The 14,589-nt window shown below is 48.6% G+C and overlaps 1 protein-coding gene across 4 annotated transcripts in view; it reads right to left on the minus strand.

Moving 5' to 3' along the window:
- The window catches only part of RAB11FIP3 (RAB11 family interacting protein 3), a 91,415-nt gene that overhangs the window by 14,803 nt on the left and 62,023 nt on the right, over nucleotides 1-14,589 (minus strand). For 3 of the 4 annotated variants that reach the window (XM_064520496.1, XM_026106470.2, XM_026106469.2), the window contains 3 exons: nucleotides 12,376-12,549; nucleotides 7,873-8,007; nucleotides 3,128-3,163 (listed from right to left, as the gene is read on the minus strand). In XM_064520496.1, the coding sequence (XP_064376566.1) occupies nucleotides 3,128-3,163; nucleotides 7,873-8,007; nucleotides 12,376-12,549 (345 nt within the window). The remainder of the gene's footprint in view (nucleotides 1-3,127; nucleotides 3,164-7,872; nucleotides 8,008-12,375; nucleotides 12,550-14,589) is intronic. The other variant, XM_064520497.1, reaches the window with a different exon arrangement.

Raw genomic sequence — 14,589 nt, forward strand, 5'->3', positions numbered from 1 at the left:
AGACAGATGCTGCCTGGAAAAAACCACAGATGTTCCTAGTAAAATCCAGTTTCTAATACTAGCCAGTGACTTCAGTAACGTGGCTTACACCACAGTCGGTGTTCCCAAGCACTTGGATGAACAGTCTGCTGGCGAACACTGGCCTTTTTTCCTTGCAAAGAGAAACACATATTTGAGGACGGCCAGCAACTGGTTCAATCCACTCAAGTTTGGTGAAGAAGATGAGACTGTCCTAGGCCAACTACGTTCACTGATTTGGTGAACAGGGAGGGAAGATATTCCAGATGGATCCTGCCCTGTTCTGGCATCCCTATCACATTGGCACTCTGTTCCTTCACTACAAAACAGCCTGATTTAACTTTGAGCAACCTGATCCACCTTTGAAGCTAATACTGCTTTGAACAGGAGGTGATCTAGAGAACTACAGAGGTCCCTTCCACCCTAAATTATCCTATGCATATGTAGTATAGGCTCTAAAATTCCTCCCATGCAATACACTCATGCAAATATTCATGAAGCTTAATTGGCATTGACCAAAGAGACCACCGCTGGGGTACCAGGTTTATTTTGCATCCTTATCTTGAGTGTATATTTAGAGTCTAAAGGCTCGGGAACAGTTGTCATTTTAAGTCATACCAAGAACAAAAGGGCCTAAACAGTTGAGGTTTTTTGGTAAAAGCAGAATATGGATAACAAAAGTTAGGAAAGAGCCCTTACCAAAGTAAAATCAATTTCTTTAAAGCAAACATTTGGTATTATTCCCTAATTACAGGATCTGCAAAGTGCATTCTTCGGGCTGATCTTAAAGATCTGGCTCTACTCTGTAGCAAAACCTTGTTACCTTTGTCACTATCACAAACCAGCCTTGACTGCTCCCAAATTAACCAGCGTTTGCCTGTGCCTACAAGACCCAATGAAAACCAAATGCACAACCCCTTTACTGCAGCGTGACCCAGGAAACATTAGCCCAGTGGGATTTCTGGCTGAGACGTTTGGCAGCACAGAACCAGCTCATACAGCAGAAGTATTTACTCGCAGCCCTCGCGAGCTGCTGGGTTACCTGAATTTGCATTCATTAAAGGCAGCGGCTCCCAAGCCAGAAGGGGAGGAAGGAGGCTGTATGTAAAGCCAGAAGGGGAGAATGAAAGCTGTATGTAAATTCTCCAGCTACTCTAATTCAGGGAGTTAGAGAGTCGGAGCCAAGTGGAATCCCTGAAGTCAATCTCCTCTGCGAAAGTACCACCCTATTTCTTAATCTGATCCTTAAATATGGACAACTGATCCATAAGTGCCCTGAGTGCTATGTGGGAACACAGCACAGGACATAGCTTCTCAGGGCTTTCCTCATTCACCTGCCCTGCTGCTGCAGGTGGTTTGAGGAGTCTCAGCCACGGAAAGGGCAGTGCCGTCAGGGCAGCAGCCTGCAAACAGAGAGGGGTGAGAAGGTCCAAGCCCCCACAGAGAGAGCATCTTTATTCCCAGAAGTTTAACTTAAATCCTCCCCAAATTTGCTGTGCCAGAGAAGTGGCTGCATCCGGTTGGAAAGAGCCATCTGTGCTTGGACATCACTACACTTCCCACTGAGCACGCGAGGAAAAGCCAGCAGCATCTCCCAGAACGGGCAGATGGACCTTGGCACAGCTACGCACTGCAGGAGCTCCTGCACGCAGGAACTTGCTACTTGTGAGCTTTAGCGTATCAACCCTCCTGCTTCCTTCATTTATAGGAGAGAGGAAATGGACTTTTAAATGCAAGAAGCTAGAATAAGAGGCCAGCTTGATTCTAAGTGAAAACTCCTCAGTTTTCTTCATCTGTGGACTCCTCCTGCTCCACCATCTGCCTTAGCAAGGGGGCAACAAAGCTCAAGCAATATGAGGGCAAGGGACAAAAGCTAGTCCTAAAACAGGAAGCCTGGAGACAGGCTGCTCCATTCAACCTTCTTTCCTGCTAGTGTTTTTAATAAAGATCTTGAAAGTGAGAGGACTGGAACTAGGAAATCCAATACAAGACCCACTTCCTTTCCAGGATGGGAAATCATGCCAAGGGAGACTTGCTGACCACAGGAAAAATTAAAAAGGGAAAGGTGAGAGAATTAGTTGGGGAGAGGTTTAGACAAGCAGCTCAATTCAGTGCAGCTCAGCTGTCCTTGTGCATGACTTACAGGGACCAAGCTGAGGGCTGGGGAGAGAAGCTTTCCTGGACCGTGCTCCAGAGACTGACTGAGCTGCCGAAGTGAGCGAGTCCACGCTCTTCCAGAGGGAGCAAGGCTACACCAAGCACTATTCAAAAGAGCTGCCTATTTCTCCAAAACATTCCTCCCCAGCTCAGAAACAAGCAGAGAGAAAGCTGAAGAATTCAAAAGGCAATAGCCATCGTGAGCCGGACAGACGAGGCAGGCTGGGCAGCTTTTGTAAGCCTCAACATATTCTTAAAGCCATGATGCCAAGAGAACGAGGAGGGATTGCGAGGGCAGGAAAGGAGAGATGGACACCAGGTTTCATCAAGGCACAGCGGACCCTCTACCCCAGAGACTCAGAGCCAACAACGAGGTTCCCCCCAGGAACTCTGAAAACCCCCTGCGTGATGCCAAAACGCAGCGAGTGCTGGGGAGCACCGCGCAGAAGCGGTGCAAAGCAAACCACAGCCCAGGCAGCTGGCTCAGAGGGCTGGCGGTTTTGGGGTGCGGGAGGTATCCCTCCAGACAGCAGCACGGACCGGTCCAGCTCTTTAGAGGCTCCAAAGCTTTGCCACCACAACGCCGGAGAGGGGACGGTCCGGCAAGGGCGGCCGAGAGGGGCGTGCTTGTCAAGGGACCCCCTCCCCACTCCACATGCCCCTGTGAGGGCACATGCAGGATGGAGGGGAAAAAGCACCCCTTGGTTTGTCTGCCTCCCTCTCCCCCCCAAATCAGGTTGAAGGCAGCCTCCAGCAACAAGCACAAATAAGAAGTCTCCATTTAAAAGAAGTCCATTATGAAATACATGCGAATTAAACCCTGCTTTTCCCCAGGAGTATGCAGCATGTCCAGAAGTAAAACACTGCGAAGCGGTTCTGATAGCCTTGTGCAGGCCTGGCAGCTCGTACGGGCACGTTTCTTAGCAAAGCAATAATACAAATATGAGCTTACCTTGCTACCTTCTTGCTTGAGAGTCTTTTATTTGGACTGTGAAGTGAACCAAAAAACAGGAAAGAGTTAGGAAAACCAATGGCGAAGAGCAAGGGAAACAGGAAACTGAGAACACTGTGGGGCACATCCTTTGCTATCACAGCACAGTGCGCGCACACACACACACACACACCATGCACGGCCAGCACAGCTGAAGCAATCCACATTAAAAAGCAGGTGCTGAAACTGTTCACATATTTAAAAATGTTTTGATAATGAACCAAATAAAATAACACTGCAGAAACCTCACCGACTCCAGCAATGGTTTCCTCTTGCGACTGGCTGATTCCAGTCCCGAAAGCTGATCCCCAAGGAGAGTGCTAATAATAGACGTGAGTTTGGTGGGCCTCAGCCCAGTTCCACCGGTGACTGCAGCCTGAATTGCACCCGACAGCTCTGCGCAGGGAGCCCAGCTCCGAAACACCCCGAGCTCTCCCTCCGCTGCTGCCCCGGAGGAAGGTCCCTTCGCAGGCGCTGTTGGGAACGATTTAGTTCTCGCTCCCCGTCTCAATCAGTGTTTCCATCCGTTTGCGTGCTCCCTGCTTTGCGCTTGTCCCAGATTATTCTCACTGAACCATACTTGGCTCTGGACCACCAGAGGACGGCTGGTTACTTGTAATTCAAAGATTTTAGGGGCTGTTGGTCCATGTTGCTTTCTGGATTTGGAGCAAAGTCACCTTTGTCATTACTGGAGATAGGTGTAAGCTCTCTTTTGCACAGATAGCTGAGCGAGATCATGACTGTGTATATGACCTAGCCAGCTATTACTGCACCACAAAGGTTACGGTTTAGCTAACACTTAATACGACACATGGTATGAACAGCGAAGGTCAGCGTTATTGTGCCCCCATGACTCTGCTATCAGCAAGGAGGGACGGCAGCTGCTGCAGGTTCCCTCCGCTGGGAAACGGACCCTTTCCGGAAACGTCTGCTTGCGAGCTGCTCCTTCCCGTCACTCCAAAGCAAGCCACGACTGACATGCCAGGCTCACGCCTCAACTTCTACCCAGACGCACACTACTGTCAAGCGGATGCCACTTGGAGCCATTATTGATACAATACCATCACTGAATTATGATAGCAAACAAAAAAACCAAGCCCGAGTCAAGAAGCGGTAATCACATCCACTGAGCTAAGCATCTGGCAAAGAAAAAAGAAAAGAAAAAAGATGCAATCCACGCAGCGACCTCTGAGCGTTTGTTTCTGACCAGAGAAATGCAACAGTTGCAATTAATTCTTAGAAGGAGAAATTAAAAATAGTTCAGGATAAGTTTCTTTAAAGAACAGCTCCTGGGAAACAATGCCTGGCCCCAGATCGTCGTCAGGGTTGCTAGTCCTCGTGTCAAAAGGACATCCTCAAAACTGCGATCTCTAAGGAGGGCAGGCATCCCTGTTGGCCAGGCTTCAAGGACACTTGGCACGCTCCTTCCCAGGCCTGCGGGGAGGAGGTCAGGCCCCCGTCTCTGCCAGCAATTGTAAGAAGTCACGTATCGCCCTCATATCAGGGAGGAAGAAAAGAAATTGTTTTTCTCTGCAAGCAGTTTATCAGAAACCAGTGCCGGCACCTTCGGATGCATCTCACGAGAGGGTGCAACATGTAACCTCTGGTTCAAGTGCACCATAGCCAAATATACTTTTACAGAACGGCTTCCTCCCAGATTCCCGGCCAAGTCCTTCCCTGCTTTCCTGCGCGGTGGGCTCAGGGCAGCCGGTACCCGACGCCAGGCCAGGGCCACGCTTCAGTCAGACGCTGGGAGTTTGCAACACAGCACCAACTCCCTTGGAGGGTTTCCAGGGCTGGGAAGGGGCACGCTTACCAGAGCTTGGGCCATTGCTCCTCCCTTGTCTTCTTACTTTCTTCTGTGCATAAAATACTGATAATATATCCAAAGTTTTTAAGAGTGAGGATGTTACACAGCGGCAACTTGGGCTTTACCACAGCTGCAAGTAAGCTGTGGACTGGCTGTCTTCAGGATTTACCCCCAGGGCTTGGCAGCTTCCCAGATCCAATGCAAGGCTGTTTTGTTCAGATTTTTGTCCCATTTCTGCTGCTCTCTTAGCCTGCAGTCTAGGATTTCTGTCCCCTGCATTGCAGTCTTCGCCCTGATAGCGATGCCGGGAGCAAACAATCGATCCTGACACATCCCAAGTGCTGCTTCTATACAGGGTACCTCTCATCTGCTTTCACTGTAGGAAATGCAGAAAATCCAACTTCCATCAGCTCAGTTACAGGTGTCACTTATCCCTCTGCTCCTGGTTCACAACTCTTCCCTCGTTTTGCACAAACCTATGAGTTATCCTGGAGGACTAGGCACTGAGTCCAAAACAATCTGGTTTTGGCAGTCCTACTTCTTTACATTCTTGAGGCTTCTTCCATTTTTCATCAGCTCCTTTCTGCTCCTTCCACTGCTATTCCCACTCACTCTGCAATATGAAGAGCAGCAAGCTGTCATTAGCTTCAGTTGCTGCCTTCCTCCGAGATACGGCTGCCCCAATTCCCACTGGGCCAGCAGCCCTTCTCCTTGCTGCTCTCACCAGGACACAGCTTGCATACTGGATGGCCTTCATTCTGGTGAGCCCGGAGGTTGACATGGCTCCTGCAATCCTCATTACACTTCTTCAGGTCTGAGGAGTTCCTGGAAATTTGTAGTTCTCCTTCTTCTTGCTGGGCCAGATGCTCACACCCAGACAGACGCTCCTTCCTGGAGAACAGTTTTGTGTTTCAATCTCTATCAGTCTTTCAGACATGCTCTATTTTCTCCTCGGAGGGAGTATTCCCATGCCATGGACATTTTTCAGCCATGCCTGCTGCGTTTCTTGTCCATGGCCTTCTTCCCAACTCCAGAGAACTTGTGCAAGCAAAACTCCCAACAGCATCAGTGTGCTCAGGCCAGGCTTCACACTCCGCTTCTGTCAGATGCCAAATTTAGGTGAGAAAACTGCAGCTTAAACAATAAGCTGAGACCAAAGCAAGTATTACTCAGGAGAGGCACTTCCTCCAAGTATCTTCTTTTTGTTGGTCTAGTCTTCAGATCAAGTAGAACTGTGGAGCAAGAGGCTGAAATCCAGGTCTCAGAAGCAAGACAGGCAGAGTCAGCAATACACCATGACCATATGGTCAACAATACGCACTAAAGCTGTTTTGAGATAAAATACAGAAGCCTCTGGGACCTAAGTGGTACTTGTGTGACTTCAACACACCAGTTACACTTACAACAAGACCAGTTTCCTCTTCGCAATTTAGAGAGTTAGGTAAGCTGAAATGCTTTGCTGGAACAGCAGCAAATTTACACACAGGAAATCCTGAACACGGACGGAGGAATCACATCTAGTTGCCATAAGCCCAAAGGACACATGTTAAATGCGAAACAACGTGCAAACAGCCTGATTCGCACCAAGTGATGACACAGACCTCCCTGGAACAAGGTAAAGAAGAAACTGCTGCTCCAACAAGTCAAAACCTGTGGCATTCCCACAGAGCCACCGTGGGGTCTGGAAGCCTCCTCTGGAAATCCCATCCTTCACCAGGAGGCTCGGAGGGTATTAATTCAGCTTTGAACATAGATTTGGTGGAGAAAGCCTAGGACAGAGTGACAGACTTCAGAGAAGTCCAGCATTCTCCTTATTTGTATAACCTGAGCTGCGGCACCAGTCTTCAAGGCCTCCCTTAGAGACTGGTAACAACAGAGGCAAACATTTGTCTGAGAGAGAGGCAGAGAAGTACTTTTTCCACAAACAAGTCTTAAGGGCAAGTTCCTATTTGTCTTCCAGCTCTCTTCCCTTAGCTATATAGCGCAGGAGAGTTCTCATTTCATGCTGTCCCTATACAGGACAGACACAGACCAAGAGCATGACCAAAAACTCAGCTTGAAAGAGCACAGTGGGTGTGAGAAGAATCATTAACAGTAGTCCTGCTATCCTTCAACACGGCAGACTGCAAACAGGCTAGAACAAACGAATAGAAATCCCTCTGCATTTGTCAAATCAGCAAGTCAAACTGCTGGCTGGCAGAGCTCAAAGTTACATTTAAAAACTCCTGAAGTTGCTATACAAAGGTGCCAGCATTTACCATAGCTACACTGCTCGTGGTGGACAGACAGACAGACAGACAGGCACCTAGATAAGCCAGCCGAAACGAGTTTTTACTGCTGCAACTTTGAGTGCCTATAGACAAGGTCCCAGGTCCTAGCGAGCAAGCTGATGTTCCCAGGTTACTGCTGCAGTGGGAGGAAGCGCTACTCCAGCCCTTCCAGATTTGAATCAGCAACTCAAAAGCACTTCTCGGTTGTTTATGGCCAGCCAAAAGACCAGGTAGTCATTTCCTTGGTGACAGAAATACTGTACGTGACCAGCTTAAGACTTCAAATTCTGTCTTAAGGACCCCATTACTCAGAGCGTGGTAAAGTGCTGCATTCACATAACACTCGACAGGACATGCAAAGAGACTGACTAAAGCAGAACGAGAGATTCCCATTGTCTGTCAGCTTCCAAGGTTCAGATTAAATGAAACTTCTGCCTACCCTCCATAATGTTATTCTGGACTTTGCCACCTGGAGAGGCTCACTCAGTTCAGTGGGACTCATCCCCTTTCACAAAGGGTCATCAAGCAACGCATCGGCCCAGGAAAGCTTTGCAAGACAATGAGAGTCTTCCCTTCTCAAGGATATCATTCCAGACACTCAGGCTGCCACGCACAAGATCAATTACCTATTCATTTCAAGATCATTCAGGCGAGCAGAAAGATCCTCAAGGCGGTTGATTTGTTTGTGGCACTGGCTACAGTAAAACTCAAATGCTTCATCTGCGATAATGCTGTGCAGTTTCGCAGCGAGCGGATTGGTGCTAGAGAAATCACAAGTGTCAGTTTAACAGGACAGAACAGACTAACCTGATTTCAGCTGTGGCTTCCACAAGCTAAGTGCACATTTGAAAGGGAGGGTCTCTGGGCAGGGGAGCTTTTTGTACAGGATACAAGACTTGCAATTAAAACTTTCAGGGCAGATCAGGTTACCTTCCCACTCAACCATCTATGAACTTTTAGAAGCACAGCATCAGTCAATATGAAGCTGCTATAAATTAGCTGGACTTCCATGACTCCCCTTCCACAAAAGCTGCAGAGATTTGCAACCAAAGGAATTTTTTTGCAGCTGGTGAATTTGGCCCACATATCCAGACCCATGTGCCAGCCTGCCCTGTGGAATATCCTCCAAGAGCCCCGGGAATGTTAGATGTATGCTTTGCACAAACCTATGTACCTACAACATTTATAAGCTGTCATCATTTTCCAAGCAACCTGTCTCAAATGGCCCCAGGGATCTTCCCAGCTTGCGCTGTCAAACACAGCCCAAACTGACACACTGCTGCTCACAGCAGTGAGTTTGGGAGTGAAATGTCTTTGGTCAGTCACACCATTTTCCAGCGGGAATGTTTCAGAAACAAAGCAGCTGCGTTGCCGTAGTGCTGCTCTTTGCAATGCACACCAGAGAGTCAGATTTTCATTTCAAAGAGCTGCTCTTTGAAGCTAAACTCGTAAAAAGGGGGATAAGATTCAACTTTCGTCACTTCTTTCACAAAGTGAAGCACACAGACTCTCACGAGGCAACTCGGCCCTGCTGTTAGGGAAGAGAAAGCCTGAAGTTCGTAGCTTGGTATGGGTATGTGAAGTTCTACAGGACTTATTTTGCCTTACTAATTAATATGCCCTAACGGCTTTTCCGTTTCAGCTGCTCCCATGGAGAGCAAGCTGCTCAGGTGTTCACGGACACCTGGCAAACAAGGGAGCTGTTTTCCCCAACTGGCACAACTTGGCTGATAATTCGGCCAAGAGATCCTGAACAGCAAAGAGTTTCTATTTCTTAGGGCCAAACACATGCCACAAAGCCTTTCGGCCAACAAACATGCTTCTGGAAGCCACAGACTTTAATCAAAGTAAGGTTAATAGTGAAAAAACAAAGCAGTTCAATAAGAAAGACAGGTAAAGGTGTGAGCAGACACAAGCTTAAAACCAAAAGGCATCTGAAAGGACCGGTCAACCCCGTGATACAGATCCACACTGGGAAGTCCTGGCCCCGGGAGAGGCTGGGTGCCTGTGCCACCCACCAGACTGCCCAGGAGGGGTGCCCAGGCTCAGCACCTTTGCATCATCCCTCCCTGGCTTTCCTGGGGAGGGTCAGCAGCCCAGCCACCCCCAGGGCAGGCCCGTGAGTTCATGCCGTTCTGTACAGTATTTCCTAGCCCCCTTAGAATAGATAAATGGACATTATTAGGCACTGAATTCCTCGTCTCTTTCCATGCTTGGAAAAAATTTGAAAAAGCTTCTAGAGCAGGTTTGGTCTCAGGAAAATCATTATCCACCAGCAGTCACTCCAGTTGCTTGGGCTTTGCACAGGGTAAGAGCCGACAGCAGCTTTGTTGTGTCCAGAAGAAGGAATGTGCCTTTTTCTGGGGTCTGACTTCACATTTAGCTTCACGAGCCCCGTTTAGCAAGCACTCCTCGCTGCAGCTAGTCCATCACACTCCCGGAAGGCAGAAACAATTCACTCGATTCACAAATCACTGTGTGACGTGCAAACTCTACTCTAACAAGCATTAACAAAGATAGGAAAAGCCATTAGTCAAGAAGCACATAAGAAAATCCACAGGCCAACCTCTCAACTTTTCAAGTGCATACAAGTTCACTCGGCCACTGGCCGCGTTGGTTTTTTGCCAGTTGAGTGGGCGAAGGCTTAACCGCGCTATGCTGCAGGGCATCCCCACGTACCGCTTGTGGCAAACTGCCATACTCCGCACCATATGCAGTCATGCTGCCTCCTTCCTGCATCCCATGGAGTAAGGTTGGTCTCCTATAGCTCGTTCAGCGCTGACAGACGCGCAGCGTGTTGACAGCTGAGGACGGGTACGTGCGAGGAGCTTTTACTTGCAGTTGCCATCCATTTCTCAGCAAGTGTTGCAGAGGCACTCCTCTGACTGTAGGAATGTACCAAGGAAGAGGTGCGAGCCAAGAGGAGGCATCACAAACGTGCACCCAAGGACTAAAGAGCAATACGCAGCACTCCATAATGCTTCCTTAAGGCTCTTGGTTTTCATATCAGCCCTCTCATGAAGATCTTCCGGAGCTGCAGCAGGAAACTTTGTTGAGCTTCTTCCCATTTAGAGACTCTACTAATGTGGAAGCAGCACATGGTGAGGTGACCATTTACGAGTCAAACTGTTCCTCGTACTCAAACCTCATCAAGAGAACTTGGTCTAAACCACTGAGATTCTGCAGTTCTTTGCAAGGTCCCACTATGCTTAAGCGCACTGAGGAGGCAGGGCTCTGCTCAGAAAAACAGCACACGCTTAGGGAAATATCAGCTAAGGAACTTCAAGCCCACGATGACAGTCCGAGGTAAGGGCTGGACCCAGAAGGCAGGAGAAAATTCTCTGCCTCAAACAGAAGGACGTTCTTTACTCTCACGGTTTTGCAGGGCTTTCTCTGCAGCCTGCCTTCCCAGCAAGCCCCAGCGCTGAGGCCCCGGCACACCCATCAAGAATATACGAGGAGCTACTGCAAAGAGTCGTTAGCTCTCAAGTTAGAGAAACGTAGGGAGACACTGCAAATGGTGCTAGGGTGGTGCTACCTCGCCCCAGGGCTGAGAGGGAAACAGCGTCCCGTACGGTTGCAGTTTGACCACGAGAAAGCGTATGGCTGCCTGCTGAGTAAGCCTCTCCCAGCAGAGCAAAGATGCTGCAGAGCACAAGCTTACAGAGAAGAGAGAGCGCAGCACAGGGAAGAGCGTGCCCCAGCAGAGCAGAATTTGTTTCAACGCTGTGAGCACATGTAACTGGGGAGCTCAGAACTGATACTGAACAAAAAATTTAACTGATTACGAAACTACCTAGCTGAGCATTTTGTTGCCAGGACTAGGCTGGAGGCCCACATAAGGAGCAACTCCAAACAAACACCAAGAATGGTTTTTATCTGAGAGTACTTCCCATGCTGCAGCATCAGTACGGACAGCTGTCTCCAGCCTCCCTAACCCTACGGTCTGATGGGAGGAAAAGCATGTGCGAGTGAAGTGTCCCATCACATGGGGAGCTGGAGCACTGCTTTCCTGAGGTCATGGGTTAGTCGTGCTTTACTGCAATAACAGCAACAGTTTTCTATTGCAGGTTTTGTAAGGTCTTCAAAATTGCTGCCTCACGAGCAAAAAGGAAAGACAACCCTGACCTGCAGCAAAACCCATGGGCATGGATTTCACAACAGTTCTTCTCAGCCCTGTCAAATCAGAACTGCCTAAGCTCTACAGAGGGCTTTGGGAATCTGGTAAAAAAACAGGCAGACAGCAAAAAAGTTATGGCAGGTTTATAGTGCTGTAGAAAGTCCCAATCATATTCCCTCCGTAGCACTGCTGTAGGTGGTATCATCTTAAAGGAAAAAAGTATGTTCTTCTCTTCCTCAGCAGAAGCATGGGGCTGTCAGGGACCACTCCTGACACAGAGACTCACTGCCTGATGGACAAATGTCTTGTCTGTCATCAGAGACCTTCAGGGCTGCAGTAGTGGATGATTGTTTCAGCTTTTACTTTTTTCCTGACGAAGCAATGACTGGTTTGTAGTCACGCTAGCTCTTCAGTCCGCCCCGCAGAGGCTCAAAACCAACTTTTGTCAGGTTTCAGGCCTTAATGCAAAGCCTGCAGGAAGCACTACAGCCTCCTTCCTACTCCAAGTATCCCTTCAGCCTGCCTGGAGAAGACAGGCTGCACCAGCTTGTGCAAAGCCAGCCGAGCATCATACCAAAATCAAAATCGCAGGCTTAGGAAAAGGAAAGAAAAGAATTAGTCATCATCCAACAGGATCAGGAATAAAGTTGTATGGCAGTTTTCTCTACCAGAAAGTTCTGGTAGGAGCCACAGCTCTAAGAAGAAAGGAAATATGACATTGTCCCGGATGCATGTGAAATTCAGACTATTCTTCAAACTGCTGCTAGAGACATTACTGCCTCAGGGTGAGAAGATAGGAACTGTTCAGGGAAACTAAAGATTGAGAGAGGCAGCTCTCTCCACTTCAGAGCTGATTAAGCCTTTGTATCCAAGCTTAGCCAGGAACCCTCTCTTGCAGGCCAAGTGAGGTGCAAACCCAAAGGAAACAACTCACGCACACAAACCCTGGACGAAGATGCTAAGCGAGGGAAACCGGTTAAAATATCGCCAACGCTGGGCTAAGTATTACCTGGGAGAGAGGAAAGAGGAGCTGTTAAAGCTGCTTTCCCCATTACACAAGCTGTCCGAGAACAAATCCGCTTCATTCCCTTCTCCATAATCCTCAAAGTGCTCCTCTCCGCTAATTATCGTAACGATGGAGTGGCTGAGGTCGGAGCCCAGGGGGAGGTCGTGCGGATGGGACCTGCGGGAGCAAAGAGAAAGGCGTTACAGGGTGGCCACAGCAGCCTTCCCAATTGTACACACTATAGCCTTTTTTCAAGCCACGTTTACCACCAGCTGCCATTTCGGTAGGCAGGGCTGGCTCTCCCTGGCAGTACAGTTCACCCTGTGCCTCGAGCACTCAACGGGCAGCCCAGGCACCACATGGAAATTTGCAGCAAGTTTTTCCAAACCAAACCAGGGCTTTTTCACACAAGCTCCCCTGGCAACTGCAGCGTAGTATCTGGGGTAGTCAGACTGGCAGGGCAACATCCAGCGTTGCTGGCAGGCCCTTGCACAGCACGGCTCAACCAAAAGCAGGGCAGACAAAAAGCTCACCGTGTGCCGAACACACGCTAAATGTGTTCAGAGTTACAGAGTCAGCCTACACGCCAGGCTCGCATTCACCAAGCGCTGCGTAATCCTATCAAGAGCCCAGTACCGGGGTTTAGCACTGTAACCCCCCGGTGACACAAATCCCGGCCGTTTGCAGGTTGCCCTTCCCAACACCGGCACAGCCTCCCGGCAACGCAAAGGAGCCCCTTCCTCAGCGTCTTCTGGGAAGATGTCCTATGCAGTCACAGCAATTTAGGACTGATGTTTTTCATGTGTTTTGGACACTGGCTCCACAAGACAGTACTGCATCAAGTCTAAACCCACAGCACGCTTGGCACGGATGCCGGGGGGTTCCCTTGCTTTAGAGGGGACACAGCTGTCCTTATAGAAGTGATCATTTTTGTAAGTATTTAAAATGAGCAGTACTGTATAAAAGCAGTTCATTATGACGGTGTGCACCCACAATCAGAAGACCTCACCCAGGACTGCGGAGTTTTTAAGATGAAACTGGTAGGGTGCAGGTGGGATTTGTAAGGCCAAGCTGTGAAACAAGCCTGGCTTTATCCACGAGCAAGCCCACGTGTACGAGCCACATGTGTGTGTTTGGGATGGGGGAATTAATACCATTCTCCTTTCTAAAATTCAATGCTGGGGAGAGGAAAAGAAAAGTAAAATCTGCTATTTCAGGATATACCCCCATCTTCAATCCATTCACTAGGAGGGGAAAACTGGGGAGGAGGTACAACTACACTGTTGCACTAAATCCAAAAGAGAAAAGATTACAGATAAGCCATTTAGGATAAAAATCTGCAACATCTGAAGGATTTGCCCTTATCCCGCTAATAAAAACACATCAACTCTCAAGACAAAAGAGCAGCAAATCTCTACTGAACAGCCGACAAGTCCATTCCGGCCTGTGGGCATCGGCACATCTTCCCAACCGCTTGAGAAGCCCTATTATTTCTGTAATGAGATCTGTCAGAATCTGAATCTCCCAAGCAATGAATCAGACACTTCACCCATCAGACTGTTTTAAAAAGCATCAGAAATCTGCCCAGAAATAGAAGGGAGGGGGTGGAATTTTTAACTCAGGCAAGCAAAACTCAACCCCGAATCTCTAACGACAGGGCTCCGATTTGACAAGCACCTTACCAAAGCAGCACCGGTGGGATCCCCGAGCCAGGGGTGCTTCAGGCACCAGCACAGGTATTTCAGATACACCTATTGGGGCTTTATCAGTTGCAAGATCTAGAGCCCAACCAATCTTTATTATACACAGCTGAAATACTCACTTAAGCTCCAACCGTCTCAGGTATGTTGAACTTTAACAGCTGCTGAAAACCGGTGTTCAATGTCCAAGTTTTCAGTCAGTCCATCAGCAATATAGTTGAGTTTTACTTACAAACTGTTTCCTGCAAGAGCTCTGGACATTAGAGGTGCATAACTGCTGCCCTGCCTGGGCTTTGAAGGCACCAAAAACAGCCTTACAACTTCTTGGGAGCAGATCTCTAGAGTCTTCAACCTCAAGCCTTCCAATCTTTAAGGTAAAAGTCCAAATTCAAATGAATTTCTGCTTTGAATTATTTGGCTACCTCAAACTTGCACATGTCTAACACACCCAGCAGTAGATAGCATTTCATTTGGACAGAGCACCTGAAGGACACCTGACCTTCCCAAGCCCATACTG

Source organism: Dromaius novaehollandiae, chromosome 14, assembly GCF_036370855.1.
Source record: "Dromaius novaehollandiae isolate bDroNov1 chromosome 14, bDroNov1.hap1, whole genome shotgun sequence".
Lineage (NCBI taxonomy): Eukaryota > Metazoa > Chordata > Aves > Casuariiformes > Dromaiidae > Dromaius > Dromaius novaehollandiae.